Raw genomic sequence first — 25,590 nt, forward strand, 5'->3', positions numbered from 1 at the left:
CTCTATACATCTTCGTCTTATGCGGCTCACTGCACTCTATAGAGTCGAGGCTCTCTAGACTTGCCCGGTGCTGTGGGTCTCCCCTCATTGTACTTACTCTAATGAAGTATGACGTTACTAAAACTTTCGTTACGCTTCCAACACAGTTATGTCGGTGTCAATCGCGCTAGCGATGGGTCTCGATCACGAGAACGAGCATTTAGGCACTTTTTGGAAGCAAATTAAAATATATTTTAAACGTTTGCTGTGTGCAACATTTCATGTTGAGTGTCCTTGCATACAGAGGAAGCCTACAGCAGGATTTTTATAGCCTCAAGATTTGCTGTCTCAACCCCTTTAGGATGCTCTAACAGACGTACTTTACCAAACAGCGATATGTTTTCTTAGCGGAAAGTTGCGGATATGGAAACTTCGTGCTGCAACATGGTTGAAGCTTACCTAATTTTGGCAATTTTTGTAAAGATGACGAAACCTTGATCAACATTCTGCTTTCTGTTATTGGTAGAATTTGTCTCTCTGTCCTAAATGCAACAAAGTTCATTCAGATTGATTCCGCAGTTGCGTAAATAGACCATTGCAGCGTCTCATGTGCATTTCAAGAGGGAAATTGAAGTTGGCTCCGAGCTAAATAGTCCTCTTAACAAAGAACACCAGTCACTGCGTTGAACCGAGGTAACAAAACATTCGAAATGAACGTAATTAATCACATCTCTAATCGTCACTACAGCGACGTGGATATACACTCCACCACTACGGTGCAATCGTGGAATGAGCTCCGGCAGTCATGTTGTCGACACGACTTGCAGACAGCATAAGTAGAGGTAGCTGCTTGGTTAACTCTTTGGTGCACCCCGTCCGACGTGCTTTCCGGAGGCCTTTTTTCACAGGAAGAATGAAGCCATCCACGAGACTTTGTCCAAGCTTGAACTGAAAATGTTAACAGAAATAATCAGGGCCCGAATTCACAAAGACTTGTTACGCTAAAATTGTTCGTAAGAAAGAATTTCAGCCAATCTGGATGCAATACATATTCTTATCTAAGCCGGCCGCCCAATGGAAAAGAGTACTTACGAAAGAAAAGCTTTATGAATGTTGTCCCCACGACATCAAAATTTTGTTTCAAAAGGTGACACAGAGGTGGCGTCTCTTTTTCCGTGACTTTCAAACTTAGATTACTTTTACGCACTCCAAGTAGCACTAAGCGAAAACCACCTAAAGCAGAAAAAAAAGTGCGCATTCACCTAACATTGCAGTTTCCTGAAAGTGCTGTAACAATAGGCTTAATCTTGCACTAGGCCGCGCAAGGCTTGGAAGCTGGGCGATCGCAGGGGCTTATTATGGCTGTTGCTAGGTTGTAACTTGGCTGTTGCTAGGTTGTAACTTGGCTGATGCTAGGTTGTAACTTGGCTGATGCTAGGTTGTAACTTGGCTGATACTAGGTTGTAACTTGGCTGATGCTAGGTTGTAACTTGGCTGATGCTAGGTTGTAACTTGGCTGATACTAGGTTGCCGCTGCCTTTCCTGCTTAGCAGCGAGTCTTGCTTCGCGAAGCGTGGCCTCTTCTTCAGGAGTACGAACTATCTTTGGGCATCCTATACGCAATTAGCGAAATCCACCTAAAAAGGAAAAGAAAGCTGCGCGCATTCACCTAACATTGCAGTATCGCGAAAGTGCGGTAACAAAGGGATGGCCGATGCTGGCAATAAGGAAAGGGCCAGTTACAGCCCACCACTTGTTGTGACATTCACGGTTGACGGCATTGATCCTCGGTTTCTATACATTATTAGCATCTACAGCTCATCTGAAAATCTGCAATTGTTTACATATCATAGCCGTGCTGCTAAATATTATCGCAGTTCCATCAGCAATGACAGCACTTAATACTACAACGCAGCAACGATACCAATGCCAGAAAGCTTTACAGATAGAAGTTAACGCAATTGATACGTATGTGTTCATATGTTACTTCAAAATTTTTCATGCAACGAATTCTTTCTTTGAAACAATAAATTCTTCGACATCACTTTATAGTGCATGTCAATTTTTTTCTCGATTCCTTCTGGAATGCCTTAGCTTTACATTTTCACGATATACATATACTGCATGCATATGTCTGCATCTTTCCAACCGAGTGTCTTGCCGGCGTTCTTACTAAAATACAGTGTAACAGTATAAAAAAAACCTTGCTTTCAGCTGCAACTAGAGTTCTCTAATTTCTTATCCATCTGGTTGAGGTTCATAGGGAGAGGTTTTTAGTTTTTACCATTTCAATCAAACAACAATGTAGTTAGCATTTTTCTTTCGTGGCAATATGCGCGGTACTAAAAAAAAGGAGAACAACATTTTTGAGTGGTTCATTTCCGCAGTACTATCTCCTCTAATAATTATCGAATTGTGTTATGCCAAGTCGAATGTTGCATTGCTATGATGTTTTGCTCCTTTATCTCTTTTTTTGTTGCAACTGTACGATGTACCGGCTTTCTGTGCGTGCCTTTCTCTTTTTTGTAAGTTTTACAGACACAACAAGTTTTAAAGCAATGTCATCAAATGCAACAGGCACAGCAGGATATGATGCAACAGTTTATGCAAATCATGCAGACACAGCAGGATCAAATGATGGCCATTTTGTCTCAGCATGGCGAGCTCACCAAACAGCAGTGGCCGCAATGCAGTGCCTAAACAGTCCCCGGATGTCTTGCAGTGGAATTGCCGCTCACTTAACCAGTGGGCCGCCGAACTCAATGCCCTTTTGAACATGTGGGCAGGCCGGCAGTGCTTCTGTTGCAAGAAACGAGGGGCACCATTCCTGGCATCCGGGGCTACGAAGGGTATTTTCAACCCAGCATATTACACGCGCATACTGGAAAGAAAAAGTGCGACCAACAGAGAGAAGAACACGTTGAAGCACAGGCGGCTGTCTTTGTGCGCAGGGATGTGCCGCACGCAAAGCTCGACACAGCTAAGTATTGTAGCAAGATCCAAGAGGTGGTGGTGGTGCGATGTAAACTGAGAGGTCGTCAAACATTACTTGTTTACCTTCGCCCAGAAACCAATTGCTACAAGAAAGGTGGTGCGAAGAAAGCTAATTTCGCATGGTTGCGTGAACTGCGAAACATTTACCCTAAGGATCGACTATTGGTTGGAGGAGACTTCAATGCTCATCATCAAAGCTGGGGATATGACAGAAATTCAGAAAGGGGATGTTTACTCCTTGAAGAAGTTGAAGCAGCCGGCATTATCTTGGCGAACGACCTGGACTACCCCACTCGCCACGCACTCCACTCGGGGCAGCGTGACAGCACGCCTGACTTGACTTGGACGACACCGGGACTTGTGAATGACTGGAGGTGTGGCGCCGACCCAATGGGCAGCGATCACTACCCAATCTGGATTGAAGTCGAGGCGAAGGCCACCGGACAGAAGAAAAGAATGACGTCAGCCGTAGACTGGTACTTGTTCCGTTCCTGTTTTGAGGCCTGCGACAAGAACACACCGCTCCTAGAGAAGCTTTCAAGTGCAGCTCGGGAAGCCACAAGAAATATTGAAGTGAACGAGCACCTTCCAACACCTGACAAGCATCTCCTCCATCTGTGGGACACGCGAGCCATGTTACATCAGGTATACATCCAGAATGGGAAGCAACACGTCGACTTGCTCAAGGTTCGTAAGAAGACAGCGCAGGCGCGTCGTTATGCTAAGGAACTTGACCGAGAACGATGGTGCGACCACTGCGCCTCGTTTGACGAACGGACTGGGACTCGGAAGCTGTGGTCCACTTTCAAAGGCATGTCTGGAAAGAGAAAGAAGTGCAATACCGTCAGGAATGTAATGCTGGCTACTGGCTGTTCACCCTCCGAGTTCGAACTGAAGGCGGCGCACACTTTCTTCCCTCAGCCAGACCTACCACCTGATGCTAAAATTTACCAACGCATGGTTCCTACGTCGGACGCAGATATCGAATCAGCTTTCACTATGCAAGAACTGATCATGGCTCTTGATTCTGTCAACGCCAAGAGTGCACCGGGCAAGGATGGTATTACCTGGCAGTTGTTGCGGAACGTGTACACGTGTCAGTATATTGTATGCTTAAATTGCTCGTAAAGCGTGTGCAGTGTTCGCTAGATTACGGCTGTTCTAAGTTCGGAGCACATTATGGGCCCGGGCTGTCGGCGTCTAATGAATAAATGAATGAATAAAATCAACTTTATTGAAAGGTCCTGCGAGTCGTAGAGGATCGTCGACCCCTACGAAGTGGGCTTCTCCCACGACGGGACCGGGCGCCGAAGATCGGCGGTGGCGTCGTGGACTCGCTGTACTGCCTAGAGTTGAGGAGCGAGTTGGTCGCTCCTGATGGCTTGATCGAAGTTATTCTTTTCTTCCTCAGTGTCGGGGCGAGCTCGCGAGCCCGGCCAGAGAAGGTGGAAACGTTTAAAGGTGAATAACAGCTATCGCAGTAAGATCGGTCGTAAAGCTGAGGTAGGTAGTGGTGAAGTCTGTTTTGTGTAGGGTATGTATATGTTTGTAATATGCGCAGAGTGACCGCTTGGGCTCGATTGAGGCTGCGGTGTAGAAGTCGGTAGTGTTTAGTGATTTCGTGGCATATGGAGGGGCGTCGCGATTCTCGGGTGGGTCGCTCAGGGGTGCGGGGTCTCTAAGGGGTCGCGCTGCCCCATGCGCAACCTCATTGAGATTTAGCAGTCCTTCCACTTCCTGCCCTAGATGGGCTGGAAACCAGTAGACAACGTGACGGTTAATAAGCTTGCTTGTGAGGATCTTATGAGCTTGGGTGAAGACCGTACACCTTTGAAAGGCCCTGACCGTTGTAATCAAGTCGCTCTAGCCGTGGGTGAGGTTGTTGTCTGCGAGGGCCAGCGCGATCGCGACCTGTTCTGTCGCTTTCGAACTTCGGGCGGTGGTGGAAGCCGAATTAATGGCGTCTCCACAGTCGTTTACCACCGTCGTAACGAAGGCTTTGTTCCCGGTGTACGCTGCCGCATCTACGAAGGCGGACGAGTACGGAGCCCTATGGGCTTGCGAGAGAAGGAACTTTCCCCTGGCCAGTCATCTTTCCTTGTTGTTTTCTGGATGTACGTTTCTGGGGATGGGTCTGATCGCGATCTTGTTGCGAACGTCCCTAGGGATGTCCACGTGGTCCTACTTGACAAGGGTCGGGTCGCGGCCCAATTTGGCCAGGATAGCCCGGCAGGCCGGTGTGCCCGATAGTCTGACGAGCTGTGCGTTGCGCTCTGCCTCTGCGATTTCATCGATGGTGTTGTGCATGCCAAGCGCAGCGAGCTTGTCACTGCTGGTGCTGTTCGAGATGCCAAGGGACTGTTTAGTGACTTTACGCAGTTGTGCGTTCAACTTCACTTTTTCATTTCTAGTCCAACTGAGCATGGCTTGCACGTACGCAAAGTGACAGGTGACGAAGCTTGGACGAGTTTGGTTAGATTGTGTACCCTTAAATCCTTGTGTCCGTTGGCTATTTGTCGGATCAAACCCAATGCGTTTTTTGTTTTGCCGACCAGTTTTTGCATGGTGATAGCGTTGCTGTGTTTGTGTTCGATCGTTAGTCCCAGTATTCAGGTTTGGCTGACGCTCGAAATAGCGGTGCCCGTGCTGGTTTGGACCGTGATGTCCTGATGAAGTCGATGTTAATGGATTAAGGTCTCCTACCCTTATTAACAGGGCGTTGGATAGGAGCTCCGACTTGGCCGGCGAGCATCTGAGGCCAGTGGGAATCAGATACTGCTCCACCGCGAAGACCGCTTCCTGTACTCTGTCCTGAATTATGCCCGGCATGCTTTGGGTGGCCCACAGGATTATATCGTCAGCATAAACTGTGTGTTCGATGCCTTGAATCTGATTGAGTCTGTCGGCCAACCCCGCCATAGCCAAGTTTAATAGCATGGGAGAGATGACCTAACCATGCGGGGTGCCTCAGTCGCCAAGTGTGAGCTCGTCCGAAGCCAGGTCGGACAGGCGTAAGGTGGCAGTGCTGTCGTGAAGAAACGATTTTAGGTTGGCGTGGAACTTGCATCCGAGGTCGAGTCGGTATACCGTGTCGGTCATGAATTTGTGGGACACGTTGTCGAAGGCCATTTCTAGGTCCAGCCCCAGGATGGCCTTGGCTTTCCTGATCTGGTCATCGATTATTTGGTGCTTAATGAGTGCCATGGCATCCTGCGTGGAGAGTCCCGGTCTAAACCCAATGATGATGTGTGGCAGGGCACCGCGGTCTTCCAGGTATCTGGAGGTCCTGTTTTGCACGACGTGTTCCATCGCTTTGTCGAGGCAGAACGTGAGCGAGATAGGCCGGAGGTTCGCGATTCCGACCGGCTTGTTAGGCTTGGGGATTAGGACCATGATGGCAGCTTTCCAATCCTGCGGCACTACACCCGTGTCCCAGACTTCGTTGAAGAGGTCTGTCAGAAACCGTATCGAGCAGTCGTCCACCTTGCGGTGCGACTTGTTTGTGACGCCATTTGGCCCGGGGGCGGACCTTCCGTTCAGGTTGTGAAGAACAGATCTCACCTCTTCGACGATGATGGAATCGTCCAGGTGGGGATTTTCCGCACGCGTACGTGTACAGGGTTGCGGCCGTCCACCCCAGATTGCCAGACGGCAGCGGCATGTATTTGCGTGCCAATTTGTCCATGATTTCCTTCTCCGTGGAACTCGAGTTATTTCTTGATGATCTTGTCCAATTCTTTGGACCTAGCATTCTAGGTTTGAGATTTATTGAGGAGGCTCTTGGAGAGGTTCCACGTCTTCCTCGAGGTCATGGTGCCGTCCGCTTTCGAGCAGACTTCGTCCCATTGTTGGTTGGATAGAACAGCACAGTGTTGTTCTATGTTCTTGTTAAGGTCGAAGGTTTTCTTCCTGCGGCACCTGTTGAGTCTCTGCGTTTTCCATCTCCGCAGCAGGGCCGCTTTCGCTTCGATAAGGTGTGCCAATCTAGCGTCCATTTCATCCGTAGGTTGGTCCCTTTCGATCTCCTTCGAGGCGCTTTGCACATCCTCCTTCAGCTCCCGCGTCTATTGTTCGAGCGAGGTAGGTGTTTCGGTTCGCGCGTCGCGTTTCCGTCTGAATGCGTGCCAATGGGTGTACCTCCACTTTCGCGAGGGGTGCTTCAAGACCTTCAAGATGGGCAACGTGACTTCGACAATGTAGTGGTTGCTGCCAAAATCGTCGCCGTAGTTCTGCCACGTTGCTCCTTCGGGGTTTAATACGAAGGCTAGGTCTGGAGTGGTATCTCTCGAGACAGAGTTGCCTGTTCTGGTGGAGTGGACAGCGGATGTAATCAGGGCAAGCCCCAACTTGCCCGTGTTCGAGGCCAAATTTCGACCTTTGGCGCTGGTGGCGCCGTAGCCTCTCTTTGCGGGGGGCATTAACGTCGCCGGAAATGACTAGGGGGTTAAGCCCGGTTTTGACCCTGGCCTTCCTCAGAATTTTTCGGAAGCTTTGATTCTTGTCCCTCGGGCTACTGTAGAGATGCAGGACGAATACCTTCTTGACTTTCTTTGCTCTTGGGTGCACTTCTATTAGTAAGTGTTCACACCTGTTCTTCGGTTTGCTCCTGTCGATCTGTACCCACGCTAGCTTGTTACTAACGAGAGTGACGAGACCGCTGCATCCCTTTACGGGGGGGGGGGGGTACCGTCACTACTTCGTAGCCCGATAGTGTAGGGGTTTCTGTGTTGGTTTCCTGTACGAGAATGACGTCCGGCTTGTCCGGAGAGTGTTTGATGTGTTGCTGCAGCACCGCTTTTTTGTTCCAATATCCGCGACAATTCCATTGCCAAATAACAAGTTTGTCTTGCCTGACGTGCTTTTGTGTTGGCCTGTCGGCCCGGGGCAGTCGTTAGTGCCCTCCATGTTGAATCGTTCTTGCGGCCGCGTTGGTGACGGGACTGGTGAGTAGGCTGCTGCCTGCGGGGGGTCTCCTGATGTTAGGGGGGTTCATGGGTGACGTCTGGTGTGTGTTGATGACCCTTTCGGGTGACTCCGGTGCAGTGGTCCTTTCTAAAGCACCGTTCCTGTGAGCGGAGGTTTCATAGAGTTCGACTAGTCTATCGTGACCTTTCCTGATCGATTCCGCATTGAATCTGATCTGCGACATGGCGCTGAGAAATTGATCTAGCTTATTCTCGAAGCTTTTAGGAAATGGGTCGTTGTCCCCCGACTTGCGTTTCTTGGCTCCGGTCGTCTTTAGGGTGACCCGGGTCTCGTTCGCTGAAGTTCCCTCGGCTGCCGCGTGTGTCGGGAGGGGTGTGTTAGCCGTCATGCTTTGAATTTGTTAACTTGTTGTTTGAGCGCTTTGTATGCCTACCTGTGATGGTATGCCTAAGCTGGGCGTTTTCGTTTTCGAGTATCTGCAGCCTTTTAAGGATTTCGTCTAGCGCTTGAGCCTATGGCCGCGCGTTAATGTGTCATTTGTCATGTCACGCTCAGAAAACACAAGCGCCAAACAGGGCGCGAACATGCCAATACCAGTGCAGAACTATGTAAAATTAAACTAGATTCAGAACGATATAAAATACGGGAATACTCATGAAATAATGGAATTAATGAACAGCAATACCTCAACATTGCTTCTAACACGCCCAGCTGATAGCGGCGCAGCGCAAGAGAGGGCGCCACCAGTGCACAAGTGGAAGGATTCCGCTGGCCGCGCCGTCGCTCCAGCGTCCAATCAGCGCGCTACATCTGGCAGGAGAGGAGGAGCGTGCCTAGAAAAGCCGTTCCCGCGCTCCGGGACGCTCTTTCTCGCCATGGACGCCGAACAGCAAGCACGTTTGGAGCGACAGCGGGCGCTCGCCCGTGAAAGACTGCACCGACGCAGGGCTGATCAAGTGGTGCGCTCCTGAGAAGCTGAAGTTACTCGCCAGCGCATGCAAGCTAATCCCAACATCGTGAAAAGAATTGCTAAACGCAAGATAAACACAAAGGAAACACCGGCGAATCACTGCTCCGCACTTCCCCAGCTTTCACGTTGAGTGGAACTGCATTACCGCCGAGTTTACCATTGCGTTTGAAACGTTGCGAGACGAGAAGAGGCAGCTACTTCCGACGCTACTCGAGGAGTGTCCAGTTCTCTAGTCTAAACCTGCCGCGCCGCCGCCAGGGGCAGCGGCTGCAGTCACGGACACCGCGCGCGTTCGGAGCGAACGTAGGGAAACGCGTACGGCTCTGCGCGTGGCCTCGTTGGCACTGTGATGCGCGTTAGTTATCCGAATGGGCGAGCCACAGAGAAATTTTTTGTGATTGTTTTTTAATTTTACATGTTTGTTTCGTGCCTGAAACGTGTCGCTGTCTATCACTAGTGTACCAGAATTTCTTGCGCTATTTTTAGCCTCAGAATAATAACTTGTAAAAAGGGAGTTACACCATATGTGACCTTTGTTTCTTTGGCCTTTGGTCACTTTAACCCAGGTATATTACCTTTATTATAACTTTTATTTTGAAGCAAGACGCGCTTATCGGATTACCCAATGTGTGTTACGTCAAGAGAGCGGCAGCCAAATGACCTCTTGTTAAGCTTTCGGTGCAGGGAGTCACGTTTTGAGAGCACCAGCACCACCACTACCACCACCAACAGCAACACACAAGTACCCAGACAGTGGCGCACCGACGGGGGGTGATTCGGGGGTTGTAACCCCCCCCCCCCCCCCTGAGGCCGACTTAACCCCCTCTTTTGTTTAACCCCTTTTCTTTCCTTACGCATTTCAGTACTGCAACTAAGATGTAAGACGCGCAATCGTCTGCACACTCGCAAAAAGCGCATTTTTTGACAATTTCCCCCGAAGAAAGTGAAATTAGCGCTCTTTAGATGGTATTGGCAAACTGTCAACCCCCCCGTGGCAGAGATCCTGGGTGCGCTACTGTACCCAGACCTTCTATTTTGGAATGCCCTGTGCATATGGTGAATCCGGAGACCAATATGGAAAAATCCCAGTGTGTCTGGGCTCATCATTGACGATGTACTTACCTTCTGCATGGCCTGATGAAGCGTGACAAATGCCGGCTCGAGTTTTTCCCAAATCATCCTGCGCGACGCATGCACCACTGCCACTGGGCCGTCAGTGCACAGGGCGTCGCCTTGGCAGTGCTCTCCGCGGAAGTTCCAGCGGCACGTGAAGGTGAATATCCCTTGCGGGTATCGAGTAAACAGGATGTTCAGCAAGTCCTGGTCCGCAAACGGAATGCGGCCCTCGAACTCCCGCTTGAGCTCTAGCAGACGGCGCTCGATTCCGAAGGCACGCATGCGCGTAAGGTTCATCATCAGCAACCCAGCATTCAACGCTGCACAATTAAACAGGAAAGCAAGAGGAATATGAGGAACTTTCTCGTATGTAAATGCTTACTCACAGACACATTGCCCATGGTCACCGTGTTTCCAATTTCCCTATTCAAATGCATGTAAAACTCTAAAATGCTTTCCCGAGACAACCGTTGGATCTATTTCGATGGAATTTGTTCCATTTGAGAGAAAACTAAACTCCAGTGCTTCTAACAAGCAGAAAAATTGACTTCGGACTATATAGTTTTTACAAAAGTTGTCTGAAATCGGTTGTTCAAAAGCGAATGGTAGCAAGAAGTTTACAATTCGTAACTCCACACAAACAAAAAAAGGGAAATCACAATTCGGTGAAGTGACCCTTTCAAGGTATCTTAAACGGACAAATTTTATATACGAGTTTAGAGCTTACGTGAATTTCTTACAATGTTTACGAGGGTATTGCCGATGTCCTGCTCACAATTTTATTGTTGTATATCAAAGTGGAGTAGAATAGATACATCAATTAGTCCGGTTTAGATCTATTGTTAAGCGCAGTTTATATATAGAGCCGCGATGTGTCTTTTTGTTGCTGAGTTAGACAGTTGTAACCTTTATAGTTCTTCTTGAAATTTTGCCAGTTACAAGGATTCCTGCAAAACAGCTGCCAGCATACAGAAATAACCTGCTTCTCACAGTTACTAAATTTTAACTTTGGTAATATCGCTTCTAACACGCCCGGCTGATACCGGCGCAGCGCAAGAAAGGGCGCCGCGTCGCCACTCCGGCGTCCAATCAGCGCGCAATCCGGAGAACTGTTTCCCGCCATGGACGCCGGCAGCAAGCGCGCTTGAAGCGACAGTGGGCGCTCGCGCGTGAAAGACAGCGCCGACGTAGGGCTGATCAAGCGGTGCGCGCCCGAGAAACTGAAGTGGCTCGCCAGCGCAGGCAAGCTAATCCCAACATCGCGAAGGCCCAAACGCAGTTGCTCGCCAGCGTGACAAGCTGCCCGCCAGTCGACAGCGTCGTCGCGAGATGAACACAGGAGATACGATTAACTGCTCCGCACTTGCCCAGCTTTCCCGTTGAGTGGAACTGCATTACCGCTGAGTTTACCATTGCATTAGCGCCGAGTTTTGTTGCTGTTTTTTTGTGTGTAGCGCGCACTCCCGTACCGCTGAGTGGAGCGAGGAGAAGAGACGCCAAGCCGGTAGCGGTGTGCGAGAAGGCGGGCGGGAAAGGCTGCGCATGCTTGTGAAGCAAGGAGCGACCGAACCAATAGCAGCCAGTGAGCGGGCGAGTGGGGTTGCGCACGCATCGGCGAGAAACCGTGACACCTTGGACGGCCTCGCGTTTGACCCCGCGTTTGCGACTAGGCCTTGCGTTTGCGACTAGGCAAATGAATGAATGAATTCTTTATTAAGAAAAGGGAGGACCGAAGGTCGCTGGTGGGGGAGGAGGGACTTACGAGGAGAGGTAGACACCCACTAAATCGCGCGAGCCAGGCCGCTAGCAACGCCGAAGTGGGCTAATTTTACCAGGTGATCGGGGTTTTCGAGAATGTCGTTCTGTAAAGCTTCAATGTGGCAATGCTGAAAGATATTGCTGTCGTCTCGATACATATTTAACATGGGACAGTGTAAAATGAGATGCTGCAAGTTGGCTTCGCATACGGAGTGGCAGAAGGTGCATATTGGGGGGGCAGAGGCGTCAATGCCCTTTTTTGGTCAGCCACTGTCTGCCATTTGTGAATTCTGTCAGGGGTAGTAGCTGTGTTGGCAAGTATTTTATTTATAAATATTTCCTGGGATCTGCTGAGGGCGAGGTCCTTAAACATGTGAGGAGGAGTGAGATGTTTGAGTCTCTCCCTGTTAGCGTACATGAGGAAGCTACGTATTCGTGCCATTTCGAAATGAGAGTTCGGCGGCAAATCCGCATAGGGGTGGTCACCAAGGTCGGGAGACCCGTGTAGGAGAGGTTGGAGACGAAAAGGCAAAACTCCAGATTGTGAGGTGGCAAGACCATGCGCCACCTCGTTACCTCCCCCCTGGGCCCCCACGTGTCCCGGCGTCCAGGCGACCCTAACGTCAATGCCATTCTTCTGCTTGTGCTGTAGAATATGGCGGATGCGTATAGCAGTGATATCTTCCACACTGGGGTCCTCAATGTCCTTTAATGCTTCGAAGGAGTCGGTGTAGATGGTGGATGGCGCGGCATTGTCTTGTAAGGCGGTCCAGATGGCCAAAAGTTCTGCCTGTGCAGGTGTCGCGTAGTTTAGTGTACAAATATAGCGCCTGGCCTCACCGGTCGAGGGTTTGTACCAGGCCAGAGCCATGCGGTCGCCATCGAGTGCGGCGTCAGTAAATATTGCGTTAGCGTCGCACTGATTGTGTCTGTGAGAGAGGCGCTGTCTGGCCGTAGTTGCCCCTGTTGCAAGTGGCGTGCGTAGACATCTTGGAGGGGTAATGTGTAGGAAAAGCAAGGGTGGTTTCTTCGGCTGCAGTGTTCCGCGGTTCTACGCGGACGCGTCGGGTGTCCCACAGCAGTGTGTCTTGGCCCTGTGTCGTGAGATGCAGTCGATTATTCAGTGATGTCTGAGCATGTTTGATGATGTCGTCGATGGATGGCAGGGGCGTTAAGTCTTGCAGTTTGCGTATATTCGTGAACTTCGGGAGACCTGTAATTGTCCGAAGGATTTGTCGGTAGAGTACTTGAATGTTTTTTTCGGCTGTTTTTGATGGTGTTACGACTGTGCTTCCATAGGTGATTTTGCCAAGTGCGATGGATCTGATGAGGGTGGTGCAGGCTGCCTGCCGTGCCCCGCCGAACTTGTTGGAGACGCGCTTTATAGTGTGCAAGAGCCTGGGCCATTGCTTTTTGAGCTCAGTCGTCCAAAATTGTCCCGTATTGCAACTGTGGATGGGAATCCCAAGAATTTTAACGTGACCGTGGGTGGCCCTGAGTTCATGCTGACCCAATGTCAATACTATTGCCTGTTGTGGCAGGAGCACGCTTCGTCTGCCATTGACACATAGAAGTTGCGTTTTCTCAGGTGCTAAAGTGAGTCCCAGTTTAGGAAGGGTGTCTTCGAGTGCAATAAGGGCAGCTTGAAGTTCGGTGGTCATGTGCTCAATGTTCCCGCCATAGTCTTGTGCTTCTGTCCAAATGGTTATGTCATCCGCATATATGGTATAGCGGGCGCTAGTGCTTGTCTCTAGTTCGCGGGCCACAGTAAGCATGGCCACATTAAAAAGCAGTGGTCCCAAAATCGAACCCTGAGGGACTCCTCGATCGAGATAGTAAGTGGCTGGAACGGCATTGCTGTTGCTGCGAAGTCGAATGGGTCTGGCTTCAAGAAATCTTGCGATCCAGTCTATTGTTCGTTGGCTGGGATATATTCTTGCTAGATTTGAGAGAATTTGATCTTGCTTGACATTGTCAAATGCTTTCCGTATGTCGACAGCTAGGATGTAGTCCGGTGGCCCACTCCTTGAATTTCTATTTAGGACCCTCCGAAGCAGCCAGAGGTTATTGTGGGTTCCCATGTTAGGTCTAAATCCGGCTTGGGACGGATGTAAGCCTGGTTTGCAATATTCGATGTAGTGTGTTATCCTGGTATGTATCATCCGCTCAGTGAGCTTACATATGGTTGGTGTAAGCGATATTGGGCGGAGATTGGCGATTTTTGTAGAGTCTTTCCCCGGTTTTGGTATTGGATTGATTATTGACAGGCGCATGTGATCCGGAACAATTCCTTGGGACCACTGCTTGTTTAAGACTTCTAGGAGAGCCATTTCCGTTTCTTCTGACAAGTTTCGCAACATTTTCCAGGTAATACCATCATGACCTGGTGCAGAATCGCTTCTACCCTGTTTAATGGCGGCATGAAGTTCTCCCAGCGTAAACGGGGTATCTAGGTCAGGGTTCGTAGAGTCTAGCTTTGGCGTTTCGAGGGGCGTGGGCGGCATAGTGCTTGCGTGAGGGAAGAATGTTTTTATGATTTCCTCTTCGTGCTTGTCGGTGCCGTGTCGAAGTGTAAGGGTTTCTAGTGGGGATTGTCCTCTGCCTTTGCCAAGCATTTTGCGAAGGATCCCCCAGAGCTGTTTCATGCCGTTGATCTTGCCTAGTCGCTCGCAGGTAGAGACCCATTGCGCTCGACTGAGGTCTTCGCCATGCTGCCTGATAAGCTCGAAGATGCCTCTGATGCGACGGAGAGTCTGATACCTTCTACCATTGGTCTTGTACTTCTGTGTGAGCTTGTTAGCTTTCTTCCAGAGAGCAATCATCCTGGAGTCTATTACTCCCTCGTCTTCTTCCCCAAGTGTTTCTTCGGTGGCAGAACTGAGGTTGTCGCGCATAAGCTGAGCGAATTCTTCAATGGATTCGAATTTATCTCCGACACCCTCTCGGAAGTGGGACCAGTTGATAGTGCGAATAAGTTCGCGTTGTTTGCGAATCTTCTTATTGATGGTGAAAATAATGGGGTAGTGATCACTGCCCCATGTGGTAGGATGAGTTTCCCAGCGTTTTACTACTTTCGGGGTGGCAATGGTTAAATCGGGCGTGGTATCGGCTTGCTTCGCATGAAGCCCTGCTCGGGTATGCACCCCTATGGTGTTGCAAATATGAAGCGGTAATGACTCTAATTCATCAGCCAGGATGCGTCCTCTTGAATCGGCGGTGGCATATCCCCAGATACCATGCTTGGCATTGAAGTCGCCTCCTATGATGATCTGAGTGCCGTTGGCCTCGTGCAACAGCTTCAGAATCCATGCGTATTCGTTCGGCGATGTGGTGCCACTACGTGGTCGGTAGTAGACCGAGGCCACCACCAACGAGTGCTGTTTGCCTTTGCCGGGTAAAGCAAGCTTGACTGCCATGATCTCCCTGTAATGATTGCTAGCCTGCGTTGTATCCATGAGTATTGCAGTACATGACTTGCGAACTAATACTGCTGCCTGCCCTTTCTGCAACGGCACAAGGTCTGTGCCCCTTCCGGAAACGTGAGTGATTGTTGGGTGCGTGAAGGTCTGATAATTATGTATTGAAACTGGGCCCCTAGTTTCCTGAAGCAGAATGGTGAGGGGTTTGTATTGATCAACTTGATACCTTAACGCTTGGACATTCTGAGAGATGCTCCTGCCGTTCCACTGGATACATATATTGTTGGGAGTTTTCATGATTAATCCCTGCTGCGGTTGCGGGATCGCCGCCAATTCCTGTTGTATTCGTCTAAAGTAGCCTTATGCTGGGCAAGCTCCCGCTCGTTGACCTCTTTGTGCTGCATGATAACCTGTTCCTGTTGTTCGATGGCTCGCTCAATTGCCTCCATACGGGAGTTCAATTTCTCGAGAAGTTGCATGATGGTGTCCATTGCCCGGTCCACTGTAATGGGAGATTTCCTTTCGAGAGAAGCCGGGGAGTTCTGAGACGCACACTGCGTTTCGGTGTTTGGCAGCGACGTAGCTTTAGTTTGCAAGGTGTGCTCTGGTGGAATTAGAGACGGTTTCTTAGGGGGCGCTGGAGCAAGTGGCTTTGTAACTTTTCCGAGTTGTGGTGGGTTGATTGCTGCTTGTGCGTGTTGTCCTTGGGAGGCTTGTATCCAAGATGTGATCTGCTTTTGCATAGCATCTAATTTCTGCTGTATTAAGTTTTCCATTTGTTGTTGGAACTTGCTCCAGGCGCCTGCTGAGACTGCTTGGACTTGCTCGAAGCGTTCGGTCTTATCCTCTCCCTTGCCGTTACTTTTCACTCTGTTCGAAGTCATTACCTGCGACCATGTCTTGAGAGGAGTGCCTGTACTATTAACTAGCGGTAGTTCCTGCTCTCCACGTTCTATTTCAGTAGCAGGAGATTTCTTGGGAGGTGGTGAGCTTGCGGCTTTACACGCTCTAGTGGGGCAGTTGGGGGCCAAAGAAATATGCCCCGCTGCCTGGCAGGCAACGCAGAATGGTGTCTCTTCACATTGGCTATCTTCCTTATGCGTTCGACCGCAGTGACGACATACCGCCGGCGAGGGGCAGAACTTGGCCATGTGGCCCAGCCCGTGACACCGGAAGCATGCCAGGGCCCTAGGTCGGTGCTCGTACACTGGGACAATTTCGTAGTCCAAGGAGAGCCTTCTAGGAGGATGTGGCGTATCAAACGTGACCAGAAGCATCTGTGTCTTTCCCATGATTCGAAATCGCAGAATGTTAGCGGATTCGCAGCGAATGTGATTGGCGATGTATTCCTCGGTGTGCTCCGGTCGAATTTTCACGACCCCCTTGCTAGTGACTTCAGCAGGTTGGGTTGCATCCACTATTTCAACAGGAATCCTATGCGCCTCACCTGAAGTTCCCGGCGTTAGTGTGAGCTCGCGCTGTGCCAGCAAATTGTTCAAGTGCTGTTGATCCCAAATGGAAAGTCTAACTGCATTGGCCTTAGGTATGTACCTAAATGCCGAGTGTTCGGCTGCAACGCTAGTAGGAGCAGTTTGTCCAATGAGGCGTGTAATGGTTGACTTTGGGACCTCTTCTATAGACATTTGATTAAGCGGCCTGACGAGCACGAAAAAGTGAGGCCTACTCACCCGCTCCGATCGAAGTTCGCCCTTGAGTCTTCGCGTCGTGTATCTGCGGTAGTTGACCGGGCTCCAGTCCGATGTGTCATCATCTTCATGCTCCATGTTGTCCTCCAGGCTCGTTGTCATGAGCGGCGTCGCCGTCAGGGACGCCGAGCCGGCCGCATCCACCTTCGCGTCTACCTCAGATACCGGGCGCGTTCCCGGCCGCGTTGAGTTGGCGTTCCGATGTTCCAGGGTGATTTCATTCGTATGAGAGGTCATGGTTGAATCCGTGAGACGTTCTAATTGCTGAATTGACCCTGCGATGGGTAGAGAGGCGTTCATCGAGTCTATGATGCAGTTGGCCTACCCGCGACGGCCACCTGGAACGGCCGCACTCGAGCTAAGCCTAGACGCGGCTATAGGCGTAAACCAGTCGATTCGGAGCACAAGTCGTCCATTGAAGAACACGTCCAAAAAATGATCAAAAAGGGACACTGTCCACTCACTCCGGAGGGGTTCACGGTCCTGTGCACCAAGATTCGTAAGTACACTGTGAGAATATTCACCGAAATGCTGAAAAAACGCAGAGCCCATACGAAGCACGTCTGATCCGGCTGCGCGTTCGAAGCGCCCTGCGACTAGGCAAAGAAATGCTTCGCAATGAAAAAGTTAAATTACAAACGTAATTTCGCGTGCACTTCCTATCGAGCGAGCTTCGCTTCAAGCCCGGCCGAGTCGAAATCACACGCACAAATGACCGTACTTAAGACGCACTGCCTACAACGTCACCGACTACGATAACGCGTGACTTCCAAGTCACCCACTAGAGAAACCGCAATACCAACAATCAAAGTGCGCCGCACCGTAGAATGAAAGGAGGACAAAGAAAAAGGGAGGTGGCGCTCGTGGCGTATAGAGGACACGATCTTTTTGATTACTTTGCAACATAAAATCGCAGAAGCGAAATCGCGTTTCCACATTACTTTACATTCGTTCATGGCGCAGAGCCCTCAGAAATGCTGGCGATTCTTGGCTGATAAACGCGAATCCATTTCACAAATAAAAATTTCTGATACCATTATTCCCGAACCGGAAGGTATTGCGAGGGAGCTTAACAGTTTTTTTCCAATCTGTCCTCACGAAACATGCCTGTAACGCCCAACTAGAACCGTATCCGCTGATAGTGTCCAATGCCAGAATTAACCATAAGCGAAGAAGGGATCATTTCTCTTTAAAAAATTGCATTTGAAGAAATCGCCTGGCCTCGATAACATTAATAATTCCTTTTGCACCGTTACGCCAAATGTGTATCCAAATACCTGCACAAAATATTTATCACCTCCCTTCAAACAGCAACGTTACCAGAAGATTGGCGCAATGCTAAGATCATTCCAATTTCCAAATCAGGTTCGAAACTAGAATTAAATAACTATCGCCCTGTGTTGTTAACAAGTGCTTGTGGCATACTAATAGAACACATAACTTTAAAGGCCATAATATCCCATTTAAAAAGTAACGAACTGCTTTACAGCCGACAACACGGATTTAGATCGGGTCTTTCTACAGTAACCCAACTCGCTGAGTTAACGGACGAAATAGCTAATGCAATAAATGATGGAGACCAAAATAAACGCAATATTCTTACATTTTTGCAAGGCGTTTGACGTTGTACCGCATCAAGATTTAATCACAAAACTCTCAGTCTTTAGTATTGACAGCAAAATTGTTTCATAGATTTGCAGCTTTCCGTTAAATCGGAAACAAAGTGTGGCCATAGATCAACCTGTTTCGCAGAAACTTGACATTTAGTTGGCGGTTCCGCAAGGGTCCGTTCTTGCCCCTCACTTATTTCTTATGTATGTCAATGACATCCAGTTCAATGTTCATGGAATGATCCAAATGCGGCTTTTTGCCGATGATAGCGTAGTATACACAGTTGCAGGTAATATAGGACACCAAATCGAACAAAACAATTCACTTCAATCCATCCGTTCATGGTGCGATACATGGGGCATGAGACTTAGTGCGTCAAAAACAAAATGCATCACATTTACTAATAAGAAAAATCTACTTCATTTCATTGATACTCTTGGAAACACCGCACTCGACAAATGCAATCAGGTCAAATACCTGGGCCTTAATATCACATTGAACCTTAACTGGGAACCTCACATCTCCTCCACATGTCAGACCACCGAAGGCAAACTGTCCTTCTCAAGAAGGAAGCTGCGCAGTACTCCGCCACACGTCAAATTAGACTATCACTTATCGGGCACTTATTAGACCATCATTAGAATATGCTGATTTAATCTGAAGCCCTTATCAAAAGCACCTAATTGATAAAGTGGAGCGAACACAAAAACTGACAGTCAGATTCATATATTCTGATTATTCAAGTCAACCCAGTGTCTCTGAACTGTTATCGAAAGCAAATATAGAACTACTGGCACAACGAATAATAGTTTTACACCTTAAATTCATTTACCTTTTGTACCATTGCCACTTCAGTAGTCCATAGTCACGTTACTTACTTGATCCGTTTTTACACTAATCAAGAACTAAATACAGTAAGGCAATTCGCCAACGTCCAAGCCACGTTATTACACATAAGTATTCACTGTTTCCCTCCGCAATCTCTTATTGGAACGATTTACCTAACAGTGCTGTGTGTTATAATACCGTGGAATCTTTTGTAGTCAAAGTTATGCCTGTCCATAATCAGACCTGGTTTTGGTACGTAAAACTTCAGAAAGAAGAAAAGCTAAAACCAATAATGTTTGTTCATGATTGTTGTTTTGCCTTTGTAACCACTCCTGCAAGGGCCATCAGAGCCTGCAGTATGGTAAAAAAATGTGCTTCACTGCTAAATTTTTTTTGTGACGACGTTGTTGTAAAAGAGCAGAATACAATTTATGTTAGTATTGTTCAACGTTCCCATGTTTTCATTTTCTATCCGACCCACCACTATAACAGCATCATCATCAGCGCACTACCCCCCCCCCCCCCCCCCCCCAAACCCCTCCTACCTCCATCATCATCGTGCTAATCATCGTCATCGTGCCCACAGCGGGACGAAGGTGTCCTGTTGATCTCCGGTTGCCGTCTTATCATATATAGAAACAGTGAGTGAGAGGTTATGAGCGAGCTTCAACATCCGTCTTATGCATAAAAGCGGGCACAAGACGTTGATCTAACATTAGATGACACGCAAATGTTGCCTCTTATTTACTTCTATTACATGCTGCAAAGACCGACTGCCTTGCAGATGTGCTTTTATAAAGTCGTGCTTTTCATGAATTCCAACCTTTTTTATTATTTTGTTGCAGAAATAGTTGCAGTGTAAACTTAAAAATTAGCGTCAGTGTGCATGCGAGCTGCGGATAGCATGGCTTTTGTTCCCACGTGACGGTAGCGATAATAGTAGGGTGCCAGCCGGCTACGCTGTTCGCCTTTACCGATGCCCGCTATTGCACTTTGGTACAAGTGGCCCAAGTTAACCATAACTACAGCACTAACTGTATTACCGTGTTAAATGTGTTGAAGTTTATAAGGCTGTAACAACTGCCCTTACCAAATGGCCGCACGAAAGGGTGGAGCCCCTTTGTCAAGTAGTAGTTATTTTTGAAGTCCTCTGTCTCCGGTGCCATGCCGGCCATCTGCCACTCATTCATGGCGTAGAATTTTCTCCAAAAGTCTTCGACCGGGTGGAGAAATACCACGTCTGTGTCAACGTAGAGGACAGCATCTTCGCTCGGAAGCATACTCTGTAAAAAAATAATATTAGGTGGCCTTGGAGAGTTTCCCCTTCCTAATCATACCGTGCAGGTTTGCTGCTTTATCTGCTAGCGTGACGACAAATGCACATTGTTTATAGCAGAATGCTCGTGAAGCTTCCCTTCCCCATAAAGCTATGGCTGCTAAAAACGGTAACTGCAGTGGTTGCCAATTGAAGAAGTCCACGCCGTAAGTTAAACACATTATCCGCTACTTCAAAAAAGCAGTTGCGTAAAGTGGCTGGTTCAGGCATCTGGAGACAGCTCTCTTCTGCGGTCGTCTGTGACAGAGCTAGCACTTAAAGGCTCAGTGAAACGGTTTGGCAAAATTGTGTAGATGCAAACGGTACAGCTACAGTAAAAAAACAGCGCTACAATTTAAGTGAAGCGCCTCATAGTAAGACAGCTATACAGACAATTACGAGTTACCCTCCTTACTAGCCATGCGTTTTCTCCTCAACTCGTTCGCCGAGTAATCGTGGCTAAGCTCCGGCTTCCCTGACTCTGCGTCATGATGTGATATCGTGTCTTCTACTTCCGGTTGTCTTAGAGCCAGTGCACGAAGCCTTTCGAACCTCTCCGATGGCCTGGCTGTCGATCCCTGTGAGAGATATCCAAGCAGCGTACGTTGCCAGTGTTCTGTCGCAGCACCAAGTGTGTCCGGTATTTCGACAACCGCTGGCGAGCTGGGCGTTTGGACGGATAGGCGGAGGCGTAAACTCAACCTCCTCCATACTACTACCGCTGGGACGGAGGGGCTTAGCCTAAACGTCAGCGGCCTGCACGGTGTAACCACCGGGTGGCGCAGAGCTTAACCAGCCAAACACAGAGGTAGAATTGCTGCCCCAAGTGTAAAACATTTTAAACATTTAAACCGGCAATGTGTTCATGATTACGCTCCTGCCGAAAATTTACACCAGCAGCGAAGTAGAATACACTCGGTTACTGCTGTATTAGCTGCGCGTTTGTTTGGTTGAGCTCTGCGCCACCAGGTGGCTGCACCGTGCTAGCCGTTGACATTTGCGGTTCCGCTCATCCGGTAAAACGCGCAGGCCCAGTCCGCTTGCGCTTGCGTTTACCCGAATACGGGACAAGCTAAATCGCTCTAGTGTAGCAGTAACCCTCCGGCGTAAATTTACGGCTGCAACCACACCGCTCGCCTGTTGCCTTGCAGAGGGACACGGTGGACAGTTTTACAGGTTTTTTATCGCTAAATTTGTAGCCCACGAGGCAACTAGGTCGATCCATGGTGCTCGCGAAAAGAAAGCTCGAGACCAGCACTGAACGCGCAGCTCGCGTCTACGCGGTGAACGTTTTAACACAAGCAGACGACACTTGGTGTGTGCCGGAATGATTTTAGTGTAGTGATGAATTGTCGTTGTGTATACTCTTTCTGCTACTTTTAACAGCGGAGCTGTTTAGGCCGGCCGTAAGTCCGTGATACGTCGGGCAAAATTTGGGCCGATCCTAGCGGCAGTGCATAAAGAGTTCAAACGCAATGGCACATACCCCTCTGAACTAACGAAACTGAGCCTGGTTACGTCTAGGTAAGCATGGTTGGGACTACTTCAGCTTAGTCAGTCATCGATAGCCAATCAGTAGCTAATCAATAATGGATCAATAATCAATAAATTTCGGGAAATGCTGGGGATGGTAGTGCATAGAGTAGCCCAAATCCGTGGCCAATACCTTGCGATAGCCAATCGATAGCCAATCAATAGCTAATCGATAATCAACAAATAATCAATAAATTCCGAGAAGTGCTGGGGATGACTTGGTAGTGCACAAATACGTGTCCGATACCTTGCGATAGCCAATCAATTGCTAATCGATCAATAATTAATAAATTCCGGAAAATTTTGGGGATGAATTGGTAGTGCTTAGCCTACCCCGAATACGTGGCCAATACCTTACCATATCCAATCAATATCCATTCAATATACTATTGATAATCAATCAATAATCTATAAATTTCGGAAAATGATGGTGATGACTTCGTATGCTTAGCCTTCCGAAAAGCCAGGACTAGCGAGGTGGCTATCAGCTCCGCTGTCTCTTTAGCATTGCGCCTCCAGTGCAAGCTACGCTGGTTTCTTTATAATAACATGTTGCTTACACTTAGTACACTCTCAAATTCTCACTTGGCTTCATTGCAACTACGTTTCACCGCGGAAGATCATAATAAAGGCGAGAACCGTGGCCCAGTGAGGTTTACAGTTTTTATAATAACGCGTTGCTTACACTGCGAACGCGCGCAAATTCTTCATTCGCTTCTCTGCGATACCCTGTATGCTTCCCGCATTACAATAATGCATTGAGTTGAAGCCATGAAAAAGTATCGTTTTCCTGTTTTTTTTTTTTTATAACTTAAGAAGTTTTAGTAGAGTTGCCCCCTTGGTCTACGTTTATTGTAATAAGAGACGAGACAGTTCGTGTTGGCCTCGCGCTTTTCCTTTAATGATAGCGTATTTGGCCTTGCCGCGTGATATCATATCCCACGCAGAGGGGGGGGGGGGGGGGGGGTCACAGCTAATAGCCACGCGCGTGGCAGCAGGAAAGTGCTTATGGTTTGAAGCATGCTTTGAAGGCTAATGTACGTAATATAGGCCTGATAAGTAGCGGGTGACGTATGCGATATTGCGATGAACCTACATGGTGACCCATAGTGTGGAGGTGTTTTGGGGCTGTATAGTTTGATAGCCGGTTCATTTGCATTGTTTTCTTGGGGGGTTCCTGTCCTGTAGTTGGAACTCATGTAAGGCGCGTCCGCCTTGCTTGGCCCCTAGCGGCGACTCCCCGACACTGGATTTTTTGCGACACGGGGCCCTTAACGCCATCACGTTAAAATAGTAACCCTTTGTACCTGGTGTTTCAGCGAACAATTTCAAAGATGTCTGAAGGTTTCCTGTGGCATATAGCACAATTCTAGTTCATGAGCTGGTCTACTCGAAGAGGCGGACCTAACATGCACAAGAAATTCAAATGCATATTCGACTAATTAATAATTTTCTCTAACTCAGTTTTAACTAATTGCCTTATGTACCATATTGCAGTTTACAAATTCTAGCCGTGGAGATCGCAAGGCGTTCCACTGTTGTGCTTCAAAGCATTTTAAAAACAACGTTTTGTTAAGGAAGTAACTGGAATGCGAATGCATTTCATCGCAAAGTTCGGGAATTATTTTCTCGCAACTGATGTCATCCTGAGAATTCGCCCCAACCTTGCGAACTCCATGGCTAGCATTTGTAAATTGCAATATGGGACAAAAGGTAATTAGTTAAAAACTGAATCAGGTATTTTTGTTAATTAGTAGAATATGCATTTCAATTTTTGGGGGTAAGTAATGCCCACCTCTTTGAGTAGACAAACTTATGAACTGGAATTGTGCTATATGCTAGAGGCAACCATTAAAACTGTTTGAAAGTGCTCGCTGAAACACCCTGTATAATGCTATGCTAAACCATTTATTGGCCTCATAGAAAATAAGTGACAAGGGATGGCCCCTACGATAGTGATAAAACAAACAGTGTAAAGAAATCCTATTTTCAGCACCGACGCATCTCAAGCTCTATCTGGCTATCGTGGATTGTCGGAGGGATTGTATTGGATTGCCGCGCTCAGTGGGAAGGTGCCTAAACCGAAACTCGCTCTCAAAGTTCCCATTTTCTAAAGTCATGTATTCTTCTCAAGAAAAGCGGTAGATACCAATTACGAAGGAGGTCAGTGGAGGGTGTACAGTTCAGTAATTATAAGTGCAGCATGCTGAAAAAAATATATTGTATGTAAAAGTGGTGAGGTTTAGGTATGAAGATAACGTTAATCATCTCAGAAACCTGCGGTTTGCAGATGTCATTTTTCAGCTTAGTAACGCTGTATATGACTTGGAGCAAATGATTGAGGACCTTAACCAACAGACCATAAGGGCATGTTACAGGACCAATAATGACACCTGGAGTAATGGGTCGGCCCAGAGAAAAGTCAGGCAAAGGCGGCAAGAACAAGTGGACAAGCTCCAACTCGAGACCGCGGTCCAACAAACCCTTTTCGGAAGCGCTGAGCCAGCTCCTCTTAATAAAGCCCTCCAGTTTTATTGAATTTTCATTAGAGCCACGTCATTAAGCTTGAAAATTGCCGGCTAACTTTTACTCAAGCAGCAGACCCTCCCCCAAAAAATCACCAGCTCTTCCCCTGTCGAGAAAATGGGGGTAAGCGAAGGAGGAGGAGGAAAAAGAAGAAAGGAAAGGCAGGGAGGTTATCCAGACTCGAAAGGGAAAACAGCGCGAAAAAACACAAGAGGACAAGAAGGGGGACACACACCTGCCCTGTCGGACGTCTTGTTTGCTACCCTAGACGGGGGAAGGGGTTTAAACGGATGAAACGATAGAAAGGGCAGAGAGGGAAGAAAGTACTCTGAGCATGAACACGTGTGGTTGTCCAACTACTTCACAATCGGTCACTGAGGCCAGCCGACTTCATGAACTGTAACAACGCCCGCGTCGCTTTGTAAGCCTGGGGTAAGCTAAGCTTATCGTGTGTGTATCTGACCTTCGTCAGCGTAAAGTTCGGAAGCCGTCGCCTCGGGATTCTCTGCTCGTCGCTGACGGCGAGCCTCGGCTAGGAAAGCCCTCACGCTAGAATCGGCACGTCGACTACGAGCCCTTTCCCAAGCGAGTTCGCGCCGGCATTCATCAAACGCAGCTTGCTCCTTTGCAGAGCGCACCACGCGCGGCCTTCCCATCTGTTCGCTGAAACTTACATGAGGAGAGGGAAGCCCGGAGGAGTGCGCGCCAACCCGCTTTCATTCCATGTCCCTAGGGCCTCGTGACACACCAAACGAACCTGATCGGTCGTGCGCGTGTCACGTGATCACGCGTCTAGCATATCCAATGCAGATGTGCGCCGCACGTGATTTCTTTCTTTTTTTCTATATTTCTTTCTGTCTTCCTTCTTTCATTTCTTTTATTCCTTTCTTTGTTTTCCTCATTTCTTTC

At 48.5% G+C, this 25,590-nt stretch overlaps 1 protein-coding gene across 1 annotated transcript in view; it reads right to left on the minus strand.

The window, feature by feature from the left end:
* Positions 1–683: 683 nt before the first annotated feature.
* LOC119458270 (glucoside xylosyltransferase 2) overlaps positions 684–25,590 on the minus strand; it is a 103,043-nt gene continuing 78,136 nt past the window's right edge. The window contains exons 4-6 of the mRNA XM_037720105.2: positions 20,398–20,590; positions 9,992–10,305; positions 684–927 (exon numbers count right to left, since the gene is read on the minus strand). Of these exons, the coding sequence (XP_037576033.1) occupies positions 751–927; positions 9,992–10,305; positions 20,398–20,590 (684 nt within the window). The 3' untranslated portion in view covers positions 684–750. The remainder of the gene's footprint in view (positions 928–9,991; positions 10,306–20,397; positions 20,591–25,590) is intronic.

The sequence above is a fragment of the Dermacentor silvarum genome, chromosome 7 (genome assembly GCF_013339745.2).
Source record: "Dermacentor silvarum isolate Dsil-2018 chromosome 7, BIME_Dsil_1.4, whole genome shotgun sequence".
In the NCBI taxonomy this organism is placed as follows: Eukaryota; Metazoa; Arthropoda; class Arachnida; order Ixodida; family Ixodidae; genus Dermacentor; species Dermacentor silvarum.